Source organism: Athene noctua, chromosome 3 (genome assembly GCF_965140245.1).
Source record: "Athene noctua chromosome 3, bAthNoc1.hap1.1, whole genome shotgun sequence".
Lineage (NCBI taxonomy): Eukaryota > Metazoa > Chordata > Aves > Strigiformes > Strigidae > Athene > Athene noctua.
In genome coordinates, this window is record NC_134039.1 from 444,566 (window position 1) to 467,652 (window position 23,087).

General features: G+C 40.6%; 1 protein-coding gene across 5 annotated transcripts in view; it reads right to left on the reverse strand.

Annotated features, from left to right (window-relative positions):
• PACSIN2 (protein kinase C and casein kinase substrate in neurons 2) overlaps positions 1-23,087 on the reverse strand; it is a 63,293-nt gene that overhangs the window by 19,758 nt on the left and 20,448 nt on the right. For all 5 annotated transcript variants that reach the window (XM_074901714.1, XM_074901710.1, XM_074901713.1 and 2 more), the window contains exon 2: positions 8,391-8,501. In XM_074901714.1, coding sequence (XP_074757815.1) covers positions 8,391-8,450 — 60 coding nt within the window. In that variant the 5' untranslated portion in view covers positions 8,451-8,501. The remainder of the gene's footprint in view (positions 1-8,390; positions 8,502-23,087) is intronic.

The following is a 23,087-nucleotide window of genomic DNA, read 5'->3' on the forward strand; positions in this document are numbered from 1 at the left end:
TGGTCACTTTCTTAATGCAATCAGTGGATTCTGTGAAAATTGCGACTCGCAGCTTTGTGTCATCCCCCTCACAAGTTGAGTTAGCCACCAGTTTCCCCTTTTTCCACCGAAAAAAATACAGAGCTGTGCTACTAACAAGCCACAGTTGATCCTATTTGGCCCCATTTATCTCTTACAGGCATTACAGATGCCTTCAGATCTCCATTTTGATTAGTACATAAAATGTTCCTTTCCTCTCATGCATGAGCACAGCAATGTCACCTCAATCCCCTGTCAAATCTAAGATTCAGGGAATCTGTAAAAACCAGAGGAAAAACCCCTCAAGTGCCCTGGGATGAGGCATTTGGTATTGCAGAGTTAGCATCAGTCACTCCTCCTTGTGACCACCAGTGTACTAACGCAGCCAAGCACTGTCACTCCTACGACCTTTAGTAGGAATATTTAAGAGCTTACACCCTCATTATTTTACAATTACACAGCACTAAACACAAAGGGAGAATCTTAAATTGTCTAGGCTACTTTACCTCAACTAGTAAGACTTTTTTTTTTTTTTAGCATATTCATAGAGTAGGATAGGAGCCAATCAGGAGTTAAACACACTTAGCAGGTTTTTCTGGTACACTGAATGAAAAATAAGGGTATTTTAATTTGTCAGCAGCCCAGAAGGTGGCAAACGTTCAGCTATTGCTAAACTCCAGTCAGTTAATTCTAGTATATCATGATGATTGCCATAACCACAAATATTTCAGGAGTTTTAAATGCCTGAAGTAAGATTTGACGTTAACTTTCTCCAAGCTTGCCTAGCTTATTCATAACTGGTCAGCCTTTATGAACTGGAACCATCTGAAAGAAAGTCAGTCACCATAGCACACAACAAGGGGTTTTTATAGGCAAATATTCATAGGCAAGGAACACAACGGAGCTTTGAAGGCTCATAGTCAAACCAATGCATACGGATGGCCAGCATGGGGACACACTATTTCCAGCATTCCATTTAACCAGAAATCCTATTTTTTTCCAGCTACATCATACAGGAAGTTTCCAAACATTTCAACCAGCATTAACATCTGTAATACTGTGGGGTTTTTTGTAAATAAAAATAATTATCTTGGTGTATAATTAGCATGTACACAGTCCACGTACCTGAAAGCACTAGCTCTGTGTAAGTTTTGTAAGTTTACCCATATAAATTCACCACTGGCAGCAAGAAAATCCCGAGGAAGCTCTTAAACCCACAAAATCTGAAGCTAAACATGCCAGTAAGCAAACAGCTGGGAGTATAAATGGAGAACGTGATGTTGCTCAATGTTAAAAGGAGAAAAAAACACATGTAGGAGATACAGTACTGTACTATAGCAGAGTCCGAATATTTTTAAAATGAAAAAGCAAAACAGAACAGTCTGCTTCATCGGCAAACCCCATTCATGGACAAGAACTGAAATCCCTCAGCACGGGTACCCCTCTTCAGTATTCCGCAGTGGGTTTGGGGAGCCTCTCCCTCTTCGGTTCCCTGCACCCAACAGCCCCCTCCCAGCTCCCCGCGGAGCTGCGGCCGGCAGCAGCGGGCGTGAAGCACAGCTCTCGGGAGCGCCCGGCCAGGACCAAGCCCATCCCAGCAACACAGCGGGCAGGGGCACGTCCCAGACCAGCTGCCTCCGCTACCCAGAGTGTTGGGTCGGGCTTTGCTTTGGGGCGAGAATGGGAATGCACGTGGTGGCCAAATGTGGTTCACTCATACTACACAGGGACTGACCTCTCATCTCTGCACAAGCTGAAAATCTCACCTTGCTAGTGGGCATCTCGGCAAACACCTCGGAGCACAAGGGAAGCCACGCGCTCGGCACCTCCCCACACAAAGACCCTGTCCTCCAAGGGGACCAGCCACAGGCCTAGGCCCACACAGACAAAGCCAGGCTTAGCTGCTGTTCCCAATTACTGTTTTTGTTTGGATAAGTAGGTATTTTCACAGGACAGGTAAGCACCCCTGCAGTAAAAGGAGAGGGCTCCACGTTGCTGATGCTAGCAGAAAATAAAGGAGAGCAAGGAGGCACGGGTATGAGCGGCACAGCCTGCGAGGGGCCGGTGCCTCATCAGAAACGAGCGCTTCCATGGGCTGGGCAGCTACTCCTTCGGGTGTCTTACCTTGCAAGGTACGCATACACTTCTACTTTGATCTCTAGGAATGCTTACTCACTGCCTTTCCTTCACGGGTATTGAAGTGAACAACAGCATTGGTCTCAGCTTGCTCAAGGCATTTTTCTTTTCATGTGACCATAGTAGTGATCAGCAAGCATAGAGCTCAATTAACAAAACGCATCACAAAATTGGCCTATTTATTATTAATATATCAAATTCTTATGTGCATTTCAAAACTACTTCAGTAGAACAAGGCCAATAGGGCCATCCATTACTTGTGTTTGACTGAAGCAGCACAACGTTAGAACCAACCGGCTTTGCCACCATCTATTTTTGGATGCAAGAAAGCAGCATGACTGACTATGACAAATGGGGATGTATTTACAGCAGCCATGCCAATGCTGAGCGTCCAAACCACAGATGAGAAAGAAATACAAAGGGTTTCAAATTGCGCATCGGGTTCCAAATTTTCCACTTTCCCTTGGAAAAGTTACTGCCACCCTGCTCCAGACCACCACCACTCACCTCTGGTTACCCAAAGTGTGCCACCCTTGTCAGCCAAGTACCATGGGTGAAGGAATTCCTTCTTAGACCATGTCAGCAGGATTCATTGGTCTTAAAATTCCACACCCAGAGAGAACCATGAGCTTAAGCAGATACATCAAGGTACACTGAGGCTTATTTGAAAAATGACGAATGACAAATTCCCATTTCTTATGTAAATTAAGGCATTACTACAACTGCAACTTTGATGAAATCCTCCACTGTTATTGTGGCAAGTTTCTTTCAGAATGTCTTTTACTACTTTGCAATTGTTTGCTCTCTAAGCAAGCTTAGATGAAAACACATATGAAATCCTTTGTCTCCCAAAGTACTTCTATTTGGTAAACACCTGGACAAATTAGAGGAAAATAAAAGATTTCTTCTCCTGAAAAGGATTTATCATCCTGATAGATGTCATAGCTTGGGCTAACTAAATACTGAAAAAATTCCTCAATCTTATTGGGAAAGTTGCTGCTATTTCTATTTCATGGTAAAGAAAGATGTATATTTCTAAAAGCCTAATATTTTTGCTTGTATCAGCTGTTCTGATACAAGATACAACCTATGCCTGAGCCTTGTTCTACTCACATTTTTTGACTGATATACCTACAGTAAGTCAACACCAAGAACACAAGTCCAAACAGCAACTTCTCCAGTTCCCTCTCAACAAGGGAACTATTTCCCAACCACAAATCTGAACCTGATAACAATATCTATGTAGTAATAAAAAAATACTAGTCTTTGAAGGAAACAAATTGCTATTCATACTGGATTTCAGGCATTGAGCTTGACTTTCAACTCCACAACTGGAAGTTTCCATGAACAGTACTGAAATGGCAGCCTAATAAAAAAATGCTTCCTAGATTAAGTAACCTGCATTGAATTGCTCCATGGACAGCCTGAGCACACGCAACCAGACAAGATTAGAGCAGTAAGTTTAGTGCCATGCACCCATATACTGTAGATTCACATGGGAGGAAACTGCTAGTAATTATCTTTTTAATAAGGAAGCCTAGCAAAGGCAGTAACAACTCCAAGAGAAAGCCAATGCTTCTACAGAAGAAACACTGATTAAGCACCAAGTGTTTTATTTCCTAAAGACAACACTGTATGAAATTTCAGACAAGAGCAATGACAAAAACGTTGAAGTTGGTTTATCAACATTTTATTAAGTACAGTCTTATTATCAGCTCAACAGAACATCAACATTCAAGAAATAAAAGTGGTTTCGTTTCAAAGATATGCAGTGAGCAAAAAAAAAAAATTTCACAGTAGAGTTCTTCAGATAGGTCCCACACCCAGCCACCTCACTCTTTCCTAAATGTCTTTCAAGAAAAAGATGGGCTTTGCAGCAAAGGTAAATAAAATTGAGCTATTTTGGAGCATGAGGGAACAAACTCAACAGCTCACCCTGCCAGACTGTCTCTTCCGTGGCTAAGTTTAAATAGTTTCACTGCTTTCAGCTGTGGCAGTAAAACATAGCAAGGTGGATTTTGAACAAACTGCAGGCTGGCTTTGAAAACAAAGAAAAAAACCCCTATCATGTCAGGTATCTTAAAAACCTCTAATGAAAGGGTGTAAATGGCAAAGTGTGTGGTAATGATACAACTTCCAAATTCTTTAAGTTTTTTACTTCTTGTTACCTGAGGCATGAAGTACTGAGGCTGGCAGTCTGGAGACATCCTTTCTAATCAAAGTCAGACAAAACACATTGCTCAAACTAGTTCAGTTATCAATTTCAAGTAAGATTAAGACTAGAATTCAAAGTTGCGATCTTCACAATCAAAATAACTGATTCAGAACGTATGGAAAAGAGACAAGTTTTAAATGAAGATTCAGTCCAATTTAATTTGGAATGATGGCTTCAAACCAGAAGTACTTAAACAAGAGTTTGGTAAGTAGGTTGGACAGGTTGCTGTTAGCTTCTGCATGTCACTTAACACTGAAGAGTTATTCTTAAGTTAAATTTATTAAGGCTTGCACAGGACTTCCTTTACTTTTGGTTCATGTTCTACCAAAAGCCTGGCAAGCCTCCCCCCTCTTAACTCCATCTGAAGGGTAATTCTTTTCTTATTGTTTTGTCAGGCTTCCCTGTAGAAACGCAAGGTCAAATGGTACATTCTGCCAAGGCACTACTTGGCCTAAGCAAATTGCTGGATACCTTAAAGATACTCAAACAAAATTAAAATACTAAAATTAATCAACTAAATTAAAATACTCAAGTAATCAGAAGTATATATAGACCAAAATTCATTCCAGGCTGGCATCAGGCATGCGTGGCAAAATGCAGTTACCCTCACCAAAATGCACAGGAGTGCAGAGGTCCTGGGCAAAAGCAATCACTCCAAACCCCCACAGAGGCTACACTGCAGTGAACAGCACAGCTTTAGGCACTTCCCCACTGCCCCTTACGATGCACTCTAGTCCAAGCATTTTGTACAGTGTCAGGATAACAAATTCACTGCTCCTGCCACGCGATGCCCACGCAGCTAGAGAGGCTGGCAACCAAAACCGGAGTCCCACATTATCCCCGTTTCTCACTGCAATACGGCTTTGCAGCTTCATACCCCGTGATAAGAAGTTATCTTGTGATGAGTATCAGACCACAAACAGAAATTTCTTTGCTTAATATATTCTCAGCTATTTCCACTGAGAGAAAAAGTTTATAAACCCGTTTCTCTTAAGACAGCTTTATAAACATGTTTCTGTAGATTTACAGAGCACAGCATGCCTGAAGGTCAAAATTTGCTATCATGTCAATCCTTGCTAGTAGCTCAGCATTTATCATTTATATCTGAGTACTCTTTTCCACGTTTAGTCCAATCACCTCAATGTACCCATAAAAGCTCCATCTCTGCAGAAGGCCAGGGATGTCACAGCACACGCTTTTCGATTCCCCGTGCGTGTCACAAACACTGAGGCAAACCTGCTGCAGTCTTTCAGCTCTATGTACAGCACTTACGATAACCTGCTGTACCTTTTGAACTCTCTAACCTAGTATTCGTTGTTTTTCCTTTTTTTCTTTTAACCACAAATGTCAGTGGTGACACTAGGCACTAATCAACTATCAACCGTTTACAGCCTCCCCTGTTTCAAACACCACTTAGTTTCAACACACTGAAATTTCAAGCTTTTAGTCGCTTTGTTAATAATGACAAAGCCTTTTCATCTGTAGTAAGAACAAAACCATCTCTATTAATGTTTTTTAAAGAAGCAGCATTTGCGGCCACAAAACCCCCAAACTTGTCTGTCCTAAGAATCAAACAGCACAAGGCAGAGGAACAGCAGAACAAGTTGTGTTTCATACATAATTTAACACTCAAAACTCCAAAATTCAGTGATATATTCCCTTTTATACTGCTAAACTGTCAAAAGCTTAGCACAAGGAGATACAGGATTTTAATTTTTTTTAATATGGTCACCAGTTACATGGAAAGTCCAATTCTACATTCAGAAAATCTGTTAATACTTTGAAGATCCTTAAAGTCACTCCAGTAACAAAGCCACTGAATTATCACTGGGATTAATTTTTTAGAGTGTGAATACGGTGTCTACAATTTTTAATAAACCAAACTCATTCCATGAGAATATAATACAATTTTAGAGATTACTTTTAACTGATTTAACATATTATGAGTTAATAATACATATTATATGATCTAAACAATGCTAGTTTTCCCCTTTGAACAACTGGCATACAGCTTGCATTTGTCAGCTCTCAGAACATACTACTTTTCCAGCCTGATGTACTCAGTTTCAGAAAAAAACCCAGCCCTAAGTACTCAGTCCCAAATTTTTCCTCTTGACCATTTTAACGTAACCACCTTTGTGGCTGTACATCAAAAAAGAGAAAGAGCAGAGCAAAGAATTAATCCTATAAGGAAAGAAACTGATTGCAATACTGAAGTCTTTTTTTATCTGAGGATAAATAAAGACTCATGCATTATACATCAGCTCACTGACATTGCTTACGAAGCAGACTGCGATTCTGAAGGAATACATAGAAAAGTCTAAAGAAATTATTAAGTAGTGTTTACAAAGTGATATAAAATAAGTCACCAATAGCACAAAGAACACCTTTAATCTGCCTATAAGAAGCATCAAATACACATAAGCTATGCTTTGTAAGGCCTAGCTTAGGCTAATGGCTATTTCTGATCATCTATCACTCTTAAATACTTGAGTTCGCATTTGTCCAAACAATCACAGTAGTTTACTTCCCATTCTTATTCATTCATTACTTGATGGAAGACACCAGCTTGGTACAGATAGTCATGTTCTCCTGTCAAGTATAGGATGCCCAACAGACATCAAAAATACCCCCTTTGGTCCAGGATTCTTTTTTCCCCAGTTGTCTCCTTATTTTGAAACACTTCTGTCAAGGAAGCCTGCCCAGAAAGTTGCCTCAGCAGAAATAAAAAACTCAGAATAACTAAGGTTGGAAGGAACCTGTGGAAATCACCTAGTCCAGCCCCCTGCTCAAAGCAGGTCTGACAGATCAGGTTGCTCAGGACTATGTCCAGGTGAGACTTGGACAACCCCGAGAGCAGAGCCCCCACATCCTCTCCGCAGTCACTACAGAGTCCCCCTACAACAAAAGGGGTTAAGACTTAGAATGCAGCAATTTTAAAACCACCAATTTAGAAATGGGATAGATTCATTTAACCTAACAGTAAATATGTCTCCTCAAAAAATAACAGCTGTCTACTAAACAAGAACCTCACTGGCATTAGGTCTTTCAGACAATGCCCTGAAAAATCACAGGAGATCTGCATCAGGATGCAGTATGCCCTCACCATCACCACAGGTCAGTGCTCTGGAAAAGCTTTCATTTAAAAGGAAGCAGAGTGTTAGGTCACCACAACCAAGCTGTCTGACACAGTATCTGATAACAGAAATATTCAGACATTTTCCTGCCAGCCATTTTCATGTTTGCTATAGCCCAAACTCCAAAGAGCTCCTGTCACAGGGTAGAAACCTGCCCCGAACACAGCCGATGTGCACACAGCTTGCTCACCTTCCAGCGTCAGCACTGTCAAACCTCCCATCATGTCAGCACTGACACTGCCAAACCTTTCTTTTTCTTGCAAGAAACTTTTTTGTAAAAAATGTTTTCTGCTTTATGAAGTTTTGCTCTTTAAAGCTTAATCAAATTATGATAACATCTAAAAGCCTTCAAATCTGGGCAGCACAAATTACTGATATTACACTGTGCTTTGTATTCTCTTTCTGCATGTATGCTCCTACACCGAGATACACATTAAGATTGACTTCTCTAAAAACAGTTTATGCTTCTATCTAGACACAAACAGGAAACGTGCAGTATGTTCACACACTACCTTACATCTGTAATTTATGCACACTTACAGTAGGCTTTAACCAGCTACTTTAGATTTAACATCGACCACTTAATTTCCTTGGTCATTTTTAAAGCTACCCATCCACACCCCTTTTGGGCAATAAAAATTCAGTTCTGAATTGCATATCCCACCCAAACGGATAATCCTCGTGTTTGTGTCAGTTAAAAACCCTTGACAGAATGAGGCCAAAATCTAAAAGGTCATTTCTACCCTGAAGGCTATTTCTGCAGATCACAATAACTGAAGGTGTCTTGTACTGCAGCTCTCTCCACAGTTTACAATGTACAAAAATCACATTTCCTAGAATAAGAATAAAAAAATCAAAATACTGTGATAAAACATTTGAGTTACCTCCCAGAAGCTATCACTAGAAACTTCTACTCCAACGGAATCATCGTATGAGCCAGACATTTCTATGTATGAAGAGCTTGTATGTATTCAGAGCTTAAACACCTTCAGAATCTGTAAAAAGATACAAAAAAAAATTTGAGCATTATTAATGAAAAAGTTATCAAAAGAGAAATTAAGTCAGATAGCATCCTTTAATTCTTTCATATCTAGGAATGCCAAATAAAACCAAGAGGTAACCACACAAGGCACATAAACAAGCACATTTCACAACAGAACACTATTCGACCACCAAGTTCTTGGCTCTCATCATGCCATTTGTTGTACAGAAAGTGTTCAATCCATCTGCTTATATCAAATTTCACTGAACTCAAATTTATTTTATCACAAAATTTGCCATTACAACCAAAAGAAAAGACTGAGCGGTGTGACACTTAGTCAGTATTCCACTTCAAAGCATTCCATAAGAGACAACCAGCCGACCTCTGCTACTGGTACGACAACCTGCACTGCTTCCTTTTGCACTGGAAATCTATATCATATAATGAGATCCATGGAAATATTTAAGGCCAAAACCCACTTGCTGATTTAAAGACAAATATATAAATCTTCTTTTCAGAAGGAAGAAGTTTTATTTCTGTATGAATTTTACATTCAAATTATCTACTCAAAAGGTAAAGGCATCCACAAATGCAAACCAGCTTCCTCAGCAACAGTGGGAAGTAAAACCAAGAGCAGCAGCACTACAGTGCAAGTCAAACCCGGAGGCGCGAGCAGCCTCCCTCCCCACCGTCTCCGCACAGCTTATGACATTCAGACAGCCCCAGCTACCTCACCCAGCCACGTGTGACTAGATCCTTCACAGGGCTAGTAACTACCTGGGCTACTTGCTATTTTCTTGCCACCACTCTTGTGTATTTTAAAGTAGATAATAGATTCCAAACGATGGTATGATGCACTTATCTACTATTCCACATGTACCAAGTAAAAGGTTACAGGCTCTGGACAGAAGGTGGTCTTGAAGCTGACAATTACTTCCCCTAGAAGTTGAAACTCCCACACCTAGTTTCACTGCATTTTATTTGTAACATGTTACCATACTACTTCATAGTTTCCTTTTAGCAAAACAAACAGGACAAAAACCCAACTCCAGATTCTGATTTTCATGAGAAGCCATTACTGTGACAATTCGGGTACTCGCTCATACAGACACCGCTGCATGGAAAAACCCGGGAGCTATCCTCATTGAAGGAGATTTCCGTTTCTAAAGCACTGTGTATAAAAACAAGTTTAGGATTATCCTAAGCTAACGTTTAAGTATCAAAATCAGTACTGAGGCAAAAATTCAGGCACTTGGATCCACAAATGCAGTTTGCGGGGTGGAGACCCAGAGGTAGGAGAGGACGGAAACAGCCCCCTCCCACAATGCACACACACGGATCCCTGCCTGATCTCTACAGGCACCTCACCCAGTCCTCCTGTTCAGACTCCTCCTACCAAGTTTGTCTACAAGTACCGCCAGGGCTCCACAGGGGTGAAGAGACCGTACCACCCTTGTGGGATGAACACCTTTACCAGTAGATTCTAAGGTGAGGGTCCCTCTCCATGAGCCCTGCTGCCCCCGATGCCGCAGGGCCACTCCAGAGGAGCAGTGGGAAGTGCCCACACCCTGGCCCACCCAACCTGGGGTTATGGCACACTGCTGGGAGGAATCCCACTGAAAGCTGCCAGGGAGAATCCAACACTAAACTGGTGTTTCTTGGATACTCTGAAAAACAACTGTGCCATAAGGGCAGGCGCACACCACTTGTTGGTAACAAAAACCAGCTACTGACCCACCGCAGCTGTTTGGACAGTTGGAGCACAAAGAGAACAATACTGCTCTGCCTGGGAGGACAAGCTGTTTCTCCTGAACAGCTTTTCATCCAGTTCATTTCCATAATCCAATTCACAGAAAGCTTTAGTAACCTTAACACTGAATACAGAACCGAAAACTACAACAGAAACACCAATTGTTGGATTTCCATTTTGAGAAGATAGCCAAGATACAAGAGGGGTTCTGCAAAATGGCAACACCTAGAAAGGAAGATGATGTGTTCAGACAAAATACTGTCACATGTTGGTGTAACAATCTTCAAGTATATGTGTTATTAGTAATTACAAAACCCCCACTTTTCCACCTGTGGTTTTATTGAACTACGAGGGAAAAGTGCATTAAACCACCATTCAGCTGCCAGTTCCTTGGCAGCACACCTTTACAATGGACTTGCTCTTTCCAGATCAGTTTTGCATCTCTCTCAGTACATCAAGGTAAGCACAGATAACCTTTTATGTTTTCTGGCAGCCTTTCTTCGATAACCATAAGCAGCACAAGGAGGAAACAAAAGTGCCATAAACTTGCGACAAGTTAGACAAACTCAGAAGAATAGTTTGACATCAAACAGCTTTTTCTAAAAGTTTGTTTTAAAGTCTTCACAAAAATCTAAGGCTATGCAGTGGTATCTTTAACCACAACTGCTGCTGTTATTTTATCAGAACAAAGGCAGACCTTGAGTTTAAAGACCACTTGTTAATCAGTAAGCATTGCTACCCAGATTCTGTTAGCTGCGTCCTCCTGGCTTCTTCCCACTCAGGCAGCACTAACACTCACATCCCTCTGAAACCAGGCAAGCCAGTGAAGCACGCGTGTGACCCTGGCGTGCCATGCAGAGCAAGGGAAGGAACAAGATTCCAGAGGTTCTCAGGAAGGGTTAGAGTTGTTTTTCTACGGTACACTAAGATCTTTCAACCAAATGTTTACTGCCATTTGGAAGAGATCAGGCAGACAACTGCAGAGTTCAGCATCTTGGAAAAAGAAATCCTTACACAAAAGTGTAAACCTAAAGGAAAGCTTCAACAAGTCACCCATCCCACCCCCCCAAACCACACCAGAATTATCTGTTCCCCTCTTATTACAAAAAGAGGAGACAGTGAAAGTGTTCTGAAGTAATAATACACTGTCTGCTTACCTTTAACAAGACAGCCTAAGCTATACCAGTGCTGGAAATTTAATCTGAAGAGCTACATGGAAAAAACTGGAAAAAGTGAAACAGAGGAACATTTTCTTAAATGAGGGAACAGGTTGTGGGGACCTTTTTTTTAAAAACTTTTATTCCTCCTCAACTAAAACTACATAATACACAGAGATATCCTTTTTTTCCATAAAAGCATGAAAAATGATCAGCACTCAGGAAATTCTGATGGATTTAAGGTTTTTCTATGCCAAATACTATGCTGTGAGAAAGTATGAGCAAGCGTATTTAGGGAAATATTATGAAGTCATAGCAACAACTGGCACAGAAAAACACTATTTGTACAGCACTACTTAAAAATAAACTGAGTACTGAGATAGGAGCATTAAGTGGTATGAGTCATGCTACCCTCACGAAATAGAATCATTACAGCAACCAGTCCTTTAGCACATTTTTTGTTAGGGTTTGGTCCTCCCATCCTTCAAGTGAATTTGCAGAGGTTTCACAGTGAAAGTTCATTGCACTCTGATTTGCAGGGTCTTCCATTTCACTTTAAAAGGTAAACCTATGAACAGCTAAGGGTGTCAGTATAAAATCTGGGACGTTTAGATTGAGACGATGAAAGAGAGGAGTTCTGCACAATCCCCCACCCGTGATCGCCGGCATCTCAGTGACGTTGGGGGTTCTCTGGGCAGCGAGACAGCAGCAGAACCAGTAACTCCTTCGGAAGGCACGGCGCACACACCCCGTTCCCACATTCCTACAGCACTTCGGCCTCATCCACTCTGGCCTTTATCTTCTCATTCCACCACTCTGGGCCCAACGCTTCAGGTGTACCTAAGCTGCTGCCTTCTTGTCCCTCAACTACTTCCCAAGCAAGCAGGGCACCGCAGTGCTCCAGCAGCTTCCACCCACCCTCACGCTGCCTGCTAAGCCAGCTCACCAAACAGGGCAGATGATTACCGACCTCGCGTTCAGGTTTTCTTGAGCATGTATATCAGTTTAGGTTTCTCCCATCCAGCCGCCAATTTTCATTAAACTGATAAAAAACATGTTTCTTGATCTCTGTTCTTTAACATTTGTCTGAAACTGGCCAATTGATACAAACATTATGGAAGGAGGAAGTTAGAGAGGGGGAAGGTGTAAGCCTCATTTTCCTCAGAAGGCAGATTAAAGATCTTCACTGAATAGAAACCACCTCTGGATCACACTGTGCCTTTTCCTCAACATGCTCTTGGCCAACACAAATAGTATCTCATAACTTCCATATTTCTCAGGATATTTTCTTCCCCTGTGTCAAAGAACTGTGGAATTTCCATTAAGAAACAAAATCTCAATATTTTAATAATCATTAAGTCCAAGTTTTGAAACAAGTTTTTACCCGTGTCACCGCAGGCACATAAACCACCAAATGTGAAGCCTTACCAGTTCAGAGCCCTTTGTCACAGCACACATTAGCCAAGAGAACTTACACAGGCTAAAAATAAACCACAAAGTCCAACTGAAAAAAGTAACTATATATTAAACAGTACATACTCTATAGCTACAGAAATGGTGCAAACAAGTAAGGCTTGTTTCTTGACTTAGTGATTTTTAAGCAGTTCTTGTAAGTTAGGATACACTGATTTTCAACACAAGGAAATGGACCAACAAACAAACGAGACTTTTTTCAAAGCTTCCCCTTCAGGAACATTCTAGCAACACTATATGATAAAGACCTTTCTTTTCTACTGCTAGCACCCTACAGTGTGAAAAGAATTGCTATAAATATCCTGAAGGCTTAACAGGAGGATTTTAGAAAATATTAACTTCAGATTGACCTTCAGGTACCACACACAAGAATATCTGAATAGAATATGCTGCCTCTGCTCTCAAAAGTTGGTTTTGAGGCTGTTACCCTGAAAGCAATTTACAAAACCCCTTGCTTCATTCAGGTTGAAATATTAGATATTTTACTCCTTTTTCTTCATGTGTCAGGTGGTAGAGATTAGCACAACACACGACTTGCAAAAATCTATGCAATGAATGAAGACTTTTAAGATGCTAAAATAATCCAGTGAATTCCAAAGCTTCTCTTAAGGTGTTTTCCAACAGTAAAAGGGAAAAAATGTTTAAAGAAACCCTTCAGTTTATCCCCCCAACCACCAATAACAAATTAATTTCTCTGATTAACTCTTACTCTAAAACAGATAGGGCTCTTTGCTGAAAGGTAAGATTTTAACATTCTGAACCCCCTTGGAGGATGCTTATTTTGATCAGCTACTTCACTATAGTTCAAAAAGATACCATTAAAAATGAAACCAAAATCTAAGGAAGGTCTCTGTGCTCCTTACTGAATCCTATGATGGGAAAGAATCAATTCCAAGTCCGATATTCCAACACAAAGAATGCCTGCAGACAAAACACTATTTCAGATTCTTGAAACCTGAAGGTAACAGCACACATCCTTGTCCTGTAGACCCCATCAACATGTCCCAGAGTGTACAGTCCAGATGACAAACAGGAGACAGGACCCCTCGTGCCCTACTTTCAGAACTTCACAGTTTTCTAGAACATAAAGAACTGACAGAAGTTCTCAGTGCCAACACAACATAATACTTATCTCTTCCAATTATTCTCTCATGTATGATAGGCTGCTTTAAGGGGAGGCAATTGCTGGTACTACGGCTCTTGGTGACAAAGTGGTCCACAACAGAGAAACTCTCAGAATCACTCAGCAGGGTCAGCCCAGGTTGCTCAGGGCTTTATACAGGCAATCACGTCTTGAACACCTCCAGGGATGGAGACTGCACAACCTATTTAACTGTCCTCAAGATGAGAGACAGAGGGAATTAATCCATATTTAGAAAACCAAATGGTTTCTTCAGCCATTAATAGTCATCAAATCATAGGTTTGGGTTGGAACAGACCTTAAAGATCATGTAGTTCCACTCCACCCCCCTGCCCTGGGCAGGGCCACCTTCCACTAGCCCAGGTTGCTCAAAGCCCCGTCCCACCTGGCCTTGAACCCTTCCAGGGAGGGGGCATCAACATTACCCTTATGTTTTTTCTAAGGACTCTACAGAAGCAAGCTCAGACACAGTCTACCAGCCTCTAGAAAAGCACCTGGCCACATTACCTCTCAAATTTATTTTTGAAACAGGACTTGTCACTACAGACCTGACTCAGCCGGATTCCAAGATTTATGACTAGGGAGTTAAATACTTATGTGTAAGGACACCACTCAACTTGCATTAGCTGCTCATAAAAACTTTCAGCTATAGTATTTTTTTCTTATTACTCACTGAAGTCTGAGGTTTTGTTCCACATAAAACAGCAAGAAAATGGAATTTCATTGTACAGAAAAATACATGTCCTATGCTTTAAGTGCAAACCATTGTGGTTTGCTACCAAGTGTAGATACCATGAATATGTTGTACCTCGTATTTCCTAGTTAAATAAAGCAATTTAGGGATGGCTTTTCTGTTCTGTCCAAAGAACTTGCTCTGTAAGAGTTCCCAGTTTCTTCAAGGTCGTAGTTTGTTAACATACAGAGAAAAAAGTGACATAACTTTAGCAATATTGTGAAATCATGTACCAAAACCTGATAAGAATCACAGCTCTCAACACTGAGAAGTGCATAAATTAATAGGACAAGTAACTATGGGAAAAACATTTACTTTGGTTTACACGTTCAAATAACATCAAGGAATTCTAGCCCCTGTGAAGAAATGCATCAAAGCACGGCTTTTCATTACTGCTCAGTGCTGTGAACTCTTCTAACTGCAATCAGTAGATACGACTGCACATTACTAACAGAGGTCAAGTCTTACTTTCAAAGGTAGGGTCTCGAATCAGTGAGTTTGGCCTAATTCTTATTCTTCAATCTACAAAATAGGGAGAATAGCACCCTCTTTCACAGAGATTTAAGAAAATCCCTTAGTCTCTGCCAAGAAAACAATTACATCAACAAATACCAGAGAAAAGTCTGGAAAAGGAAATTGAATCACTACTTCCTGGGGAGGTCAGCCTGTCCGTTGAGTTAGCAGAGGCACACACCAAACCGGTTTTCTGAAAGAAGTTGACAGCAACCCATTTGGTGAACCCCATATCCTGAGCACTGAAGGCAGGAATCTAGGAAATACACGCTATCACAAACTGTGTGAGAGTATTTCCTATTATGCATGCTCCTCAGATGGAGAGCAACATTTATTCTTTTATTTTCTGCTTTGAGTATCTGAGTATATTGCCACCTAGACATTTTTGAGTTAGCATATGACATGACATTAAATAGTACAGAAGCTATTACTTCATGCTAGTGATTCATAACCATAAGAGTAACAAGAGATTCCCTGCACTTGTGTGGCCCGCAGGCAGCAGGAAAAGGAGCGAGCAGCATCCAGAAGCTGGTAGGAACTGGGCAGGAGGGCTGTGAGCCACCAGGGCAAGCGGGACAGCAGCGGGAGTCGCTGGGCTTCAGCCCAGCCAGAGGAGAGCAGAAGGGGCTTCTGCAGGTGAGGGAGGGCTTCTGGGTCGCACCCCCCCCAGCCCAGTCTGCCATCAGAAGTGGGTGTTAAACGCCCATTAAGTAAAGCCCCTGAGACAAGGCTACTAGGTTTGCAACAGCTTCCTCCTTACTGGATTATATTCCCCCATACCCATGTTTGTTAAGTGCCGTACATGCAACACGCAACAGAAAACCCCCGAAAGAAGCATTAATTCACTGCCTAAGCAGGCAGCAATGAGTACATGTTCAAGCCATGGTTCTAGCACACATCAGAAGATCACTAAAGCAGTTAAAGTCTCCTTGATATTTACCACATGTGAAAAAAAACCACAACTATAGTGAGAAGACAGTATCTCAAACTCTGCAGGCACAGCATTGCTGTGCAAATGAAATTTTACAATGTATAAATTTCACAATGCATAACATAAGCAATAACAGCAGCTATTTTAGTCATTACAATTTATTAAGCGCTGTTTGAGTATTTTATTAAATAAATGAAACAAATTACCGAGTAAGCCTGATCATCTCTGAACAACACAGCACAGAAACGCATCTCTGAAACGCGAGACAATAGCCCAAACACTGCCAGACAGACTCTTCCACTGCACATTACGTTTCATATACATACAAGTCTCTCTCACTCTAGAGAGGACAGGCCCATGTTATGAGGCACTGTTTGTCTGGTTTTAGGGCAGAGTGCCAGCTCTCACCTCCCACCCTTCTTCCCCTCCATTTGCTATTAGACCTGCCGGGTTTTTGCAGATTCAGGACCCAGCCGTCCTTACAAGCTCCTACATGCTGCCAGCACAACCTCCCTCTGCAGCTAACCTCTTTCCAACTAACCAGGAGGTGCCTTAAATAAAACACTGGCTTTGGGAAGAAAAAGTAATCTTTTATTCTCTGCTTGACAAGCCACTCCATGTAGATATATCATTTTAATTGAGCATTTCTTTGTTTTAACCTGTAAAGTTATTAATCACCTTTGCAGAGGTTTCTGATTTTAAGTTAAATGGACACTGACCACAGTAAATTATTAACACTGCAAACCACAAGCTTTAAACGGCATAGCTATACCAGTTCAGCATACAAAGTTGATGCACAGCTGTGTGGGGAGCTTTGAAATAATTGGATATACTTAAAACTTAATATACTCAGATTATACTTTTTGCTTAGTTGGAGCTATGAGGGATGATGGAGTAACCACAATAAACCATGCAAGGAAAATATCCAGTTCTGCAGCTACAAACTGCACGGGCGTTCACAACACTGCTCGAAGCTGGACAGCACTGTTAAAATGCTCCTGCTGCACGCCAACCCGATGTGTGACCTCGGGCATGCCAACGCTGAAAGGTTTTACTTTGAATCCCTAGTACCAATCTGCATGGAAATTACCTCAACACCAGGTTTCAGTTTTAAAATGTCCAAAGCTGATAAAAGATTTAATGGTTAACATGCTTCTGTTGCATTTAATCAAGAAAGTTCGATTTATTTATTTAAATGACTACCACAACATTAAGTGGTTAAAAATCTGAAGTCGATTCCCATGAAAGTGTTCTGATACGATTCATTCTGTGCCTGGAAAGTCAAAGGAAAAGTCAATTAGAGAAGTTTAAGCAATTATGATTCATACCAAGAAAAATGCAAACGGCTATCTTCAGCTTTATTTGGGCAGATTTGTGAAGATTAAGTTCAGAGCTCTTAAAATTATTATTTCAGTGTCTGAAAAAAGTGTGCACTATTTTCTATTTTTCATTAAAACCAGTTTTCAACTCCAGCAGCCGACCACAGGGCAAAACCTCCAGCTTTGCAAATTTAGTTTCACAAGTGGCTGCAGGAGAGATTTCAAACTACAGACTCAACAATATGAGCATTTAATGAAGACTTAAAATTTCCCTAAGCCAAATTTTACCATGCGAGAATTTCTAAAGTACTGTTTTGGTTTTTTTTCCCCTGCATCCCCTCTTCTCTGTAACAACCTATGAACTTTAAGCTATGGAGTATTAAGCATCATACACGTAACAGAAAAATGCCTGTAGCAGTACGGAGTGCTACGCAGAGGCAAGGAGGCACCTTTTGCCTTTCCAAGCTGGTATTGAAGTTGTGCTTGCTGCTAAAGAATAGCTCTAGGAATTTGAGTGTCATTGAAAGGAGAGTACATTACTACTGAAAGTGTTTTAAAAAGGACACACTTTCATATGTATACCTAACTACAAATTGTGCATTTTCTTTTACTTTTTGGAAGACAGAGCTCTTAATTTCAAATACAAGATACTGTCCTAATACAGAGTGATACCTACTGTGTCCTCGAGCAGGGAATACACCTCTCATACTCCTGAATACACTGCCAGGTACCTCCTCCTCTGCCGCCGCCGCTCTGCGAGGCCGATGCCAGAACAGGGCCTCCGCGGAGGCAGGACAGCGGGGTACTAAGCAGGACTTTCCTACAGGAGCACTGTTAAATCTCACTGCAAGTTTTAAATGATGGAAGAGTTAAATATAGTAAGTGTCATTCATGCTATTTTATATTCTTTAGAAATGGAGCCTGCAACACTTTTGAACACCATCTGTATTAAGAAAGGAAATGTAAACCAGGAGTTAATCTCTACTGCTTCATGAAGAAAAAGGGCATGATAATCTGAGGATTATCATCTGAGGATATCCAATTTCCTCAAATGTGTCTCCGCACAGAGATCTCGGGTTTAGGGGCTGTCAAAGCAAGAAATATAATTAGAAAGAAGTTAAACAGACTGCCTACACAACCTGGAAGTCTCTCTCCAACACCTTCTCTGATCATTTTGTGTCCTTCAGGATCTACTGCAAAAGTTAATTCTCACACTTTTAGAGCTCCTTTGAAACAAGCAGTGTCAGAGAGCATTCTAGCTTTTACAGACTTGAAAAATCACGGTGTAAACTCACGTGTACACAGTGTTAGAAAAGCGTGACGAATGCAACACAATAATTATGATTGTGTGTATACAGTTGCTACAACTTCTGTCAAGAGTAGGAATAATATGTAATACAAAATGGAGGTTCCATGAAATGTATTGTATTCCCATTACTTCCAAAAACTTCAGATATTCAAGATAAACTTTGATATTTGAATTTTGAAGTGGTAATGCTTGTTTCTTCACACACAAAGCAACTCCAGTTCCAACACTTTTTTAAAACTCGATAGCATTAGTATTTACATCCAGAGAGACCAAAAGACCACCATAGTTAATAATTCAAAAACACGTCTGCTGAAAAGCTATTGAAATGTACTTTTTAAAAAAAACACACCCTCAAGTTCTCAAAGGACAGAGATACTATTTTAAAAGTATTTTTCTGTTGTAGAGGCCAGCTTTAATTTTGCGTAAAAACCACCAAACACCAATGCCAAGCTATGACATTCATTTAAATTAACCTGCAAGACAGCCATTATCGGTTCTGAGCAAATTTGTCTAGAGCATCTACCAGCCAAAAAGCTTCATTTTCTTCTATAACTTTCCTCAATAGTGCATGTGATGCATCTATGGCAGAAAAGGAACTGTGCAATTAACACGTATTGGACAGACATTATAATTCATTTGATAGAGAATCTGATTTAACCATTATTTAGCACTTATATTTTAGGCTAAAGAATTCAACATAGGCTTCTAAACTCTTGCATTACCATTAAATTTTTTTAAAATTCTTAAGATTAGGAGAAATCTAATCTCGCTACAGGAATTAGCTGGAGCCAAAGGCTCAGCTATTTAATTTCATCCAACTGGGGATAAAAACACCTCATCTGTTTGTACACTATGCTGTAAAAATTAGTATTTTCAATTTAGAGTAGTTTTAAATGTACTATACACAGTTGCATCTTGTTTCCTGGATGAACAGCACTTCTTGGCAAATTAATTCTCCCTATTGAAATCATTATTAGCAACATTTCCTTCAGGATTCTTCTGTAGAAGAAAAAGGCAAAAATAGTAACACATCTGAAGCTGAAATCAAGGTGACCTTGACACAAGAAAAAAAAAAAGCAGCTGCTAAATCACATGAAAATCCCCGAACCACAAGCATTACGGCTTTACTTCTATAAGTTTGTAGAATACATCTCATTGCAAACTCATTGTATATTAATCCGTAACCATTGGAGACAACTGTTCCACAAAGCCCCTCAAGTTCTCAGACTGATTTCTATATTGACTGTTCTCATAAGCATAAAAGGAGACATCTACATTAATGGAATTTTAATTTGAAGTACTACAATTAGGCTAAAAATCTGTTTTTTAAAAAGCAGCTCACAAGACTGTTTTATAAGAAGATGAGGATTGTATTACATTGTTTTGCACACAAACCAGCTTTTATCAACATTTTGCTGTTGAAACAAACTTTGAGGTGTACTGTCCTGGTCAGTAGAGTAATACCTGCAGATTCCTCAGGTGACGAGGGAAAATACAGGACAAAATACACTTGAACAGTATCCTTCCCTCACGTTAGGTACAGAATCTAACCATGAAACGTTAAAACGAGTAAAACACCCTCCCATTTCTGGTGAGATGCACAGAAGTAACAGGAGAAGAGAATTTCACAGTAGACTGACTGATCACAGAACACTTGTGGTTCTGTGCAACACTTTTTCATTATAGAAGAAATTTCTTATTCTAAAGACATACTTCTGGAATTTGAGATCCAGGGAAGGACTGTAAGGTACCCACAGCCATAAGACCTAGGTATTATGCTATCTAGTATAATATTAAGTAGTTGTCCTTTAAATAAAGAATCTTTAAAACTTGTTTCTTTAAGAGCCTCAGTTCTCTTTGATCAAGGAAAAATCCACATTAACATTTTCTTCACTGCAGAAAAAAAGCCCATCAAAACTGGCTTTGAGTATATTTTGCCAGAACACCACCTGAAGAACTTTGGACCATCTGCAATTAAAATAACTTTAAAAATCAATGAGGTCTGTTTTTTTTTTAAAATCAGAGGTTTCCATTATTTAGGTTAGAGTGGTTAAAATGTTAAAGTGCAGGGAAAACTTACATTTAATCAAAAGTGTTCAGCCTTTTCTAACATCCACTTCTGTGGTGCCTGTGGCATCACTCACTAATTCAAATGTCCTTTCAGTGGCTCCTAAAATGAAATTAACCTTAATATTTTGGCATCTTCCCCAAATAAAATTGAGATAAATAGGCCTTTAGGTTTGATTCAAAGAAGGAAGAAGGGGACACAAGACCATATGCATTCAACTTGCAAATTACACTTGGTGAGCATTTAGTTAGCAAGAAATCTTTAAAGTTCCCCCAGAGACTTTAAAAACAACTAAACAAATAAGCCTTTAGTTAGTGGAATTAGATGGCCAGTTATACACACTCATAATGGAAACTTATTTCAGCAAAATCTTCAGGGAAATACCTAAAGCATACATGCTCAATATTTAGTTCAAGTAGAATTTGACCGTGGTGCAGAAAGGAGGGTAGAGCAGAGGAACAGCCCTGATGTATTCTCTAGCAGAGACAACACGAAACAGCATGTACAGCTGCACTGACAAAGCAGCTGCAGAGAAAAGTGACAGGTATACAACCCTTCTGAAGTGGCATACAAGTAAGAAGCAAACCAGAACACTGTAAGCAGCACTGCCTCAGACATCAAAACTTCCTGAAGACAAAAGGTGCCCTGGCACGGATCTGCCCCCAAGCACGGCAGGACGGGAACGCTGCACTGGGAAGCAGAGCCCCCAGCAGGGCACGAAGGAATGCAGGGGCCACTCCAGCAGGACGTGTGTGCCTTAGACAGCAGGCTGAGCCCACAGCCATCATGACAAACACGATCAAACCCACTCTCTTACATTCAAACAAACACTGCAAAATAGCACATTCACTTGGCCAAAAATACTTCCATACCAGCTACGACACAATATGGTAAATTTTGGTAGGAAAAAGGCAACTATGACAGTTGTTTGGCAAGTCATTCAGTACACTGTTTGCAAAATACTTAAATACATGCCTTCATTCACTTGCATTTTTTCCAAACACGGAACAGCTGCAGAGAGCTGCAGTACCTCACAGCTCTGCCTGGCCTCCATCACCACAAACAGAACTCTCTCACCAGAGCGTACTACTTCATTTCCTGGGGCCAATTAAAAACTTGTAGCTCAAGCTAAGGTTATTTTTCCCCCCACCATGCTGCAGCACTCACAGGGTTTTCAGTCACACACACTTCTAATGGTTCTGTAGAGCTGTAAAGCTGAATACTCGGGTTTACTCTGATCTTCAGGAAAGACCACAGGTAACCCATATTAAAGGAAGGTATTTTTAATCATACAGCTGGCTTTGGTGGAGAACAGTGGTTTTAAATACCTCAGTGAAACGTGTAGGCACATTCTGCAGATGTGTCACTTAGGAAGCAGCTGTGATGTTTTGGTGTTTCACAGTCAAAGCTGTATTTTTCCATCTCAGGAAATATGGGGCTGTACTATTAATTAAATACTGATGTGCACTGAACAGAAGCATATCGAAACCCTTAAATTAAGGGGAAACAAGCTAATCTGCCTGAATCTGAAGGTTACATTAAGGAGCTGCTGTTCTTTACTTCAGGAGAGAACTAATTCAGAAACCTCAACTGAACCCAATCTAGCCCTGTGACTGTCTCTAACAGGGATTTCTCTCCAAAGACTAAAGCACTGTTAGAAGCTGTAAGTATGTGCATTAGCAACATGTCAGCATACTCTGCCTTCAGCTGGCCGCGAGATACAGATGATCATGCTTGGCAGAAGCTAGTAAGTCTGACTGGAGCAGGGGAAGCTAGTGGCATGGATGGACCCAGATGCACTCTTCAAGTATTGGTTAATTCTTCTGTCACTTTTTTGAGATGTAAATAAAATCAAGAAAAAAGGAGAATGAAAAGTGATGGGTTTCTTACCCTGGAGAAAGTAAGAGAAAGCACAAACAAAAATAGGCCTTCCTACAGAGTGCCTCAGAAGGACATGACTGAAAAGAGAGGAAGAAACTCCAAGACTGAGTAAAATAACTCAGTTTCTCAGACCACAACACGCTCATATGATACTTAATTTAAAACAGTGCAGAGGCATCACATTTCCACACAGAACTCCTTGGGGCTGAATGGATTATTCTCTACTAGACAAAGACACCAGCTTTCTAGGATAGCCACTCAGCATGCCTACAGTAACAGAAAAACCCTGTAACATCTGAGATTTTTGCTAGTATAGCTTTTGTT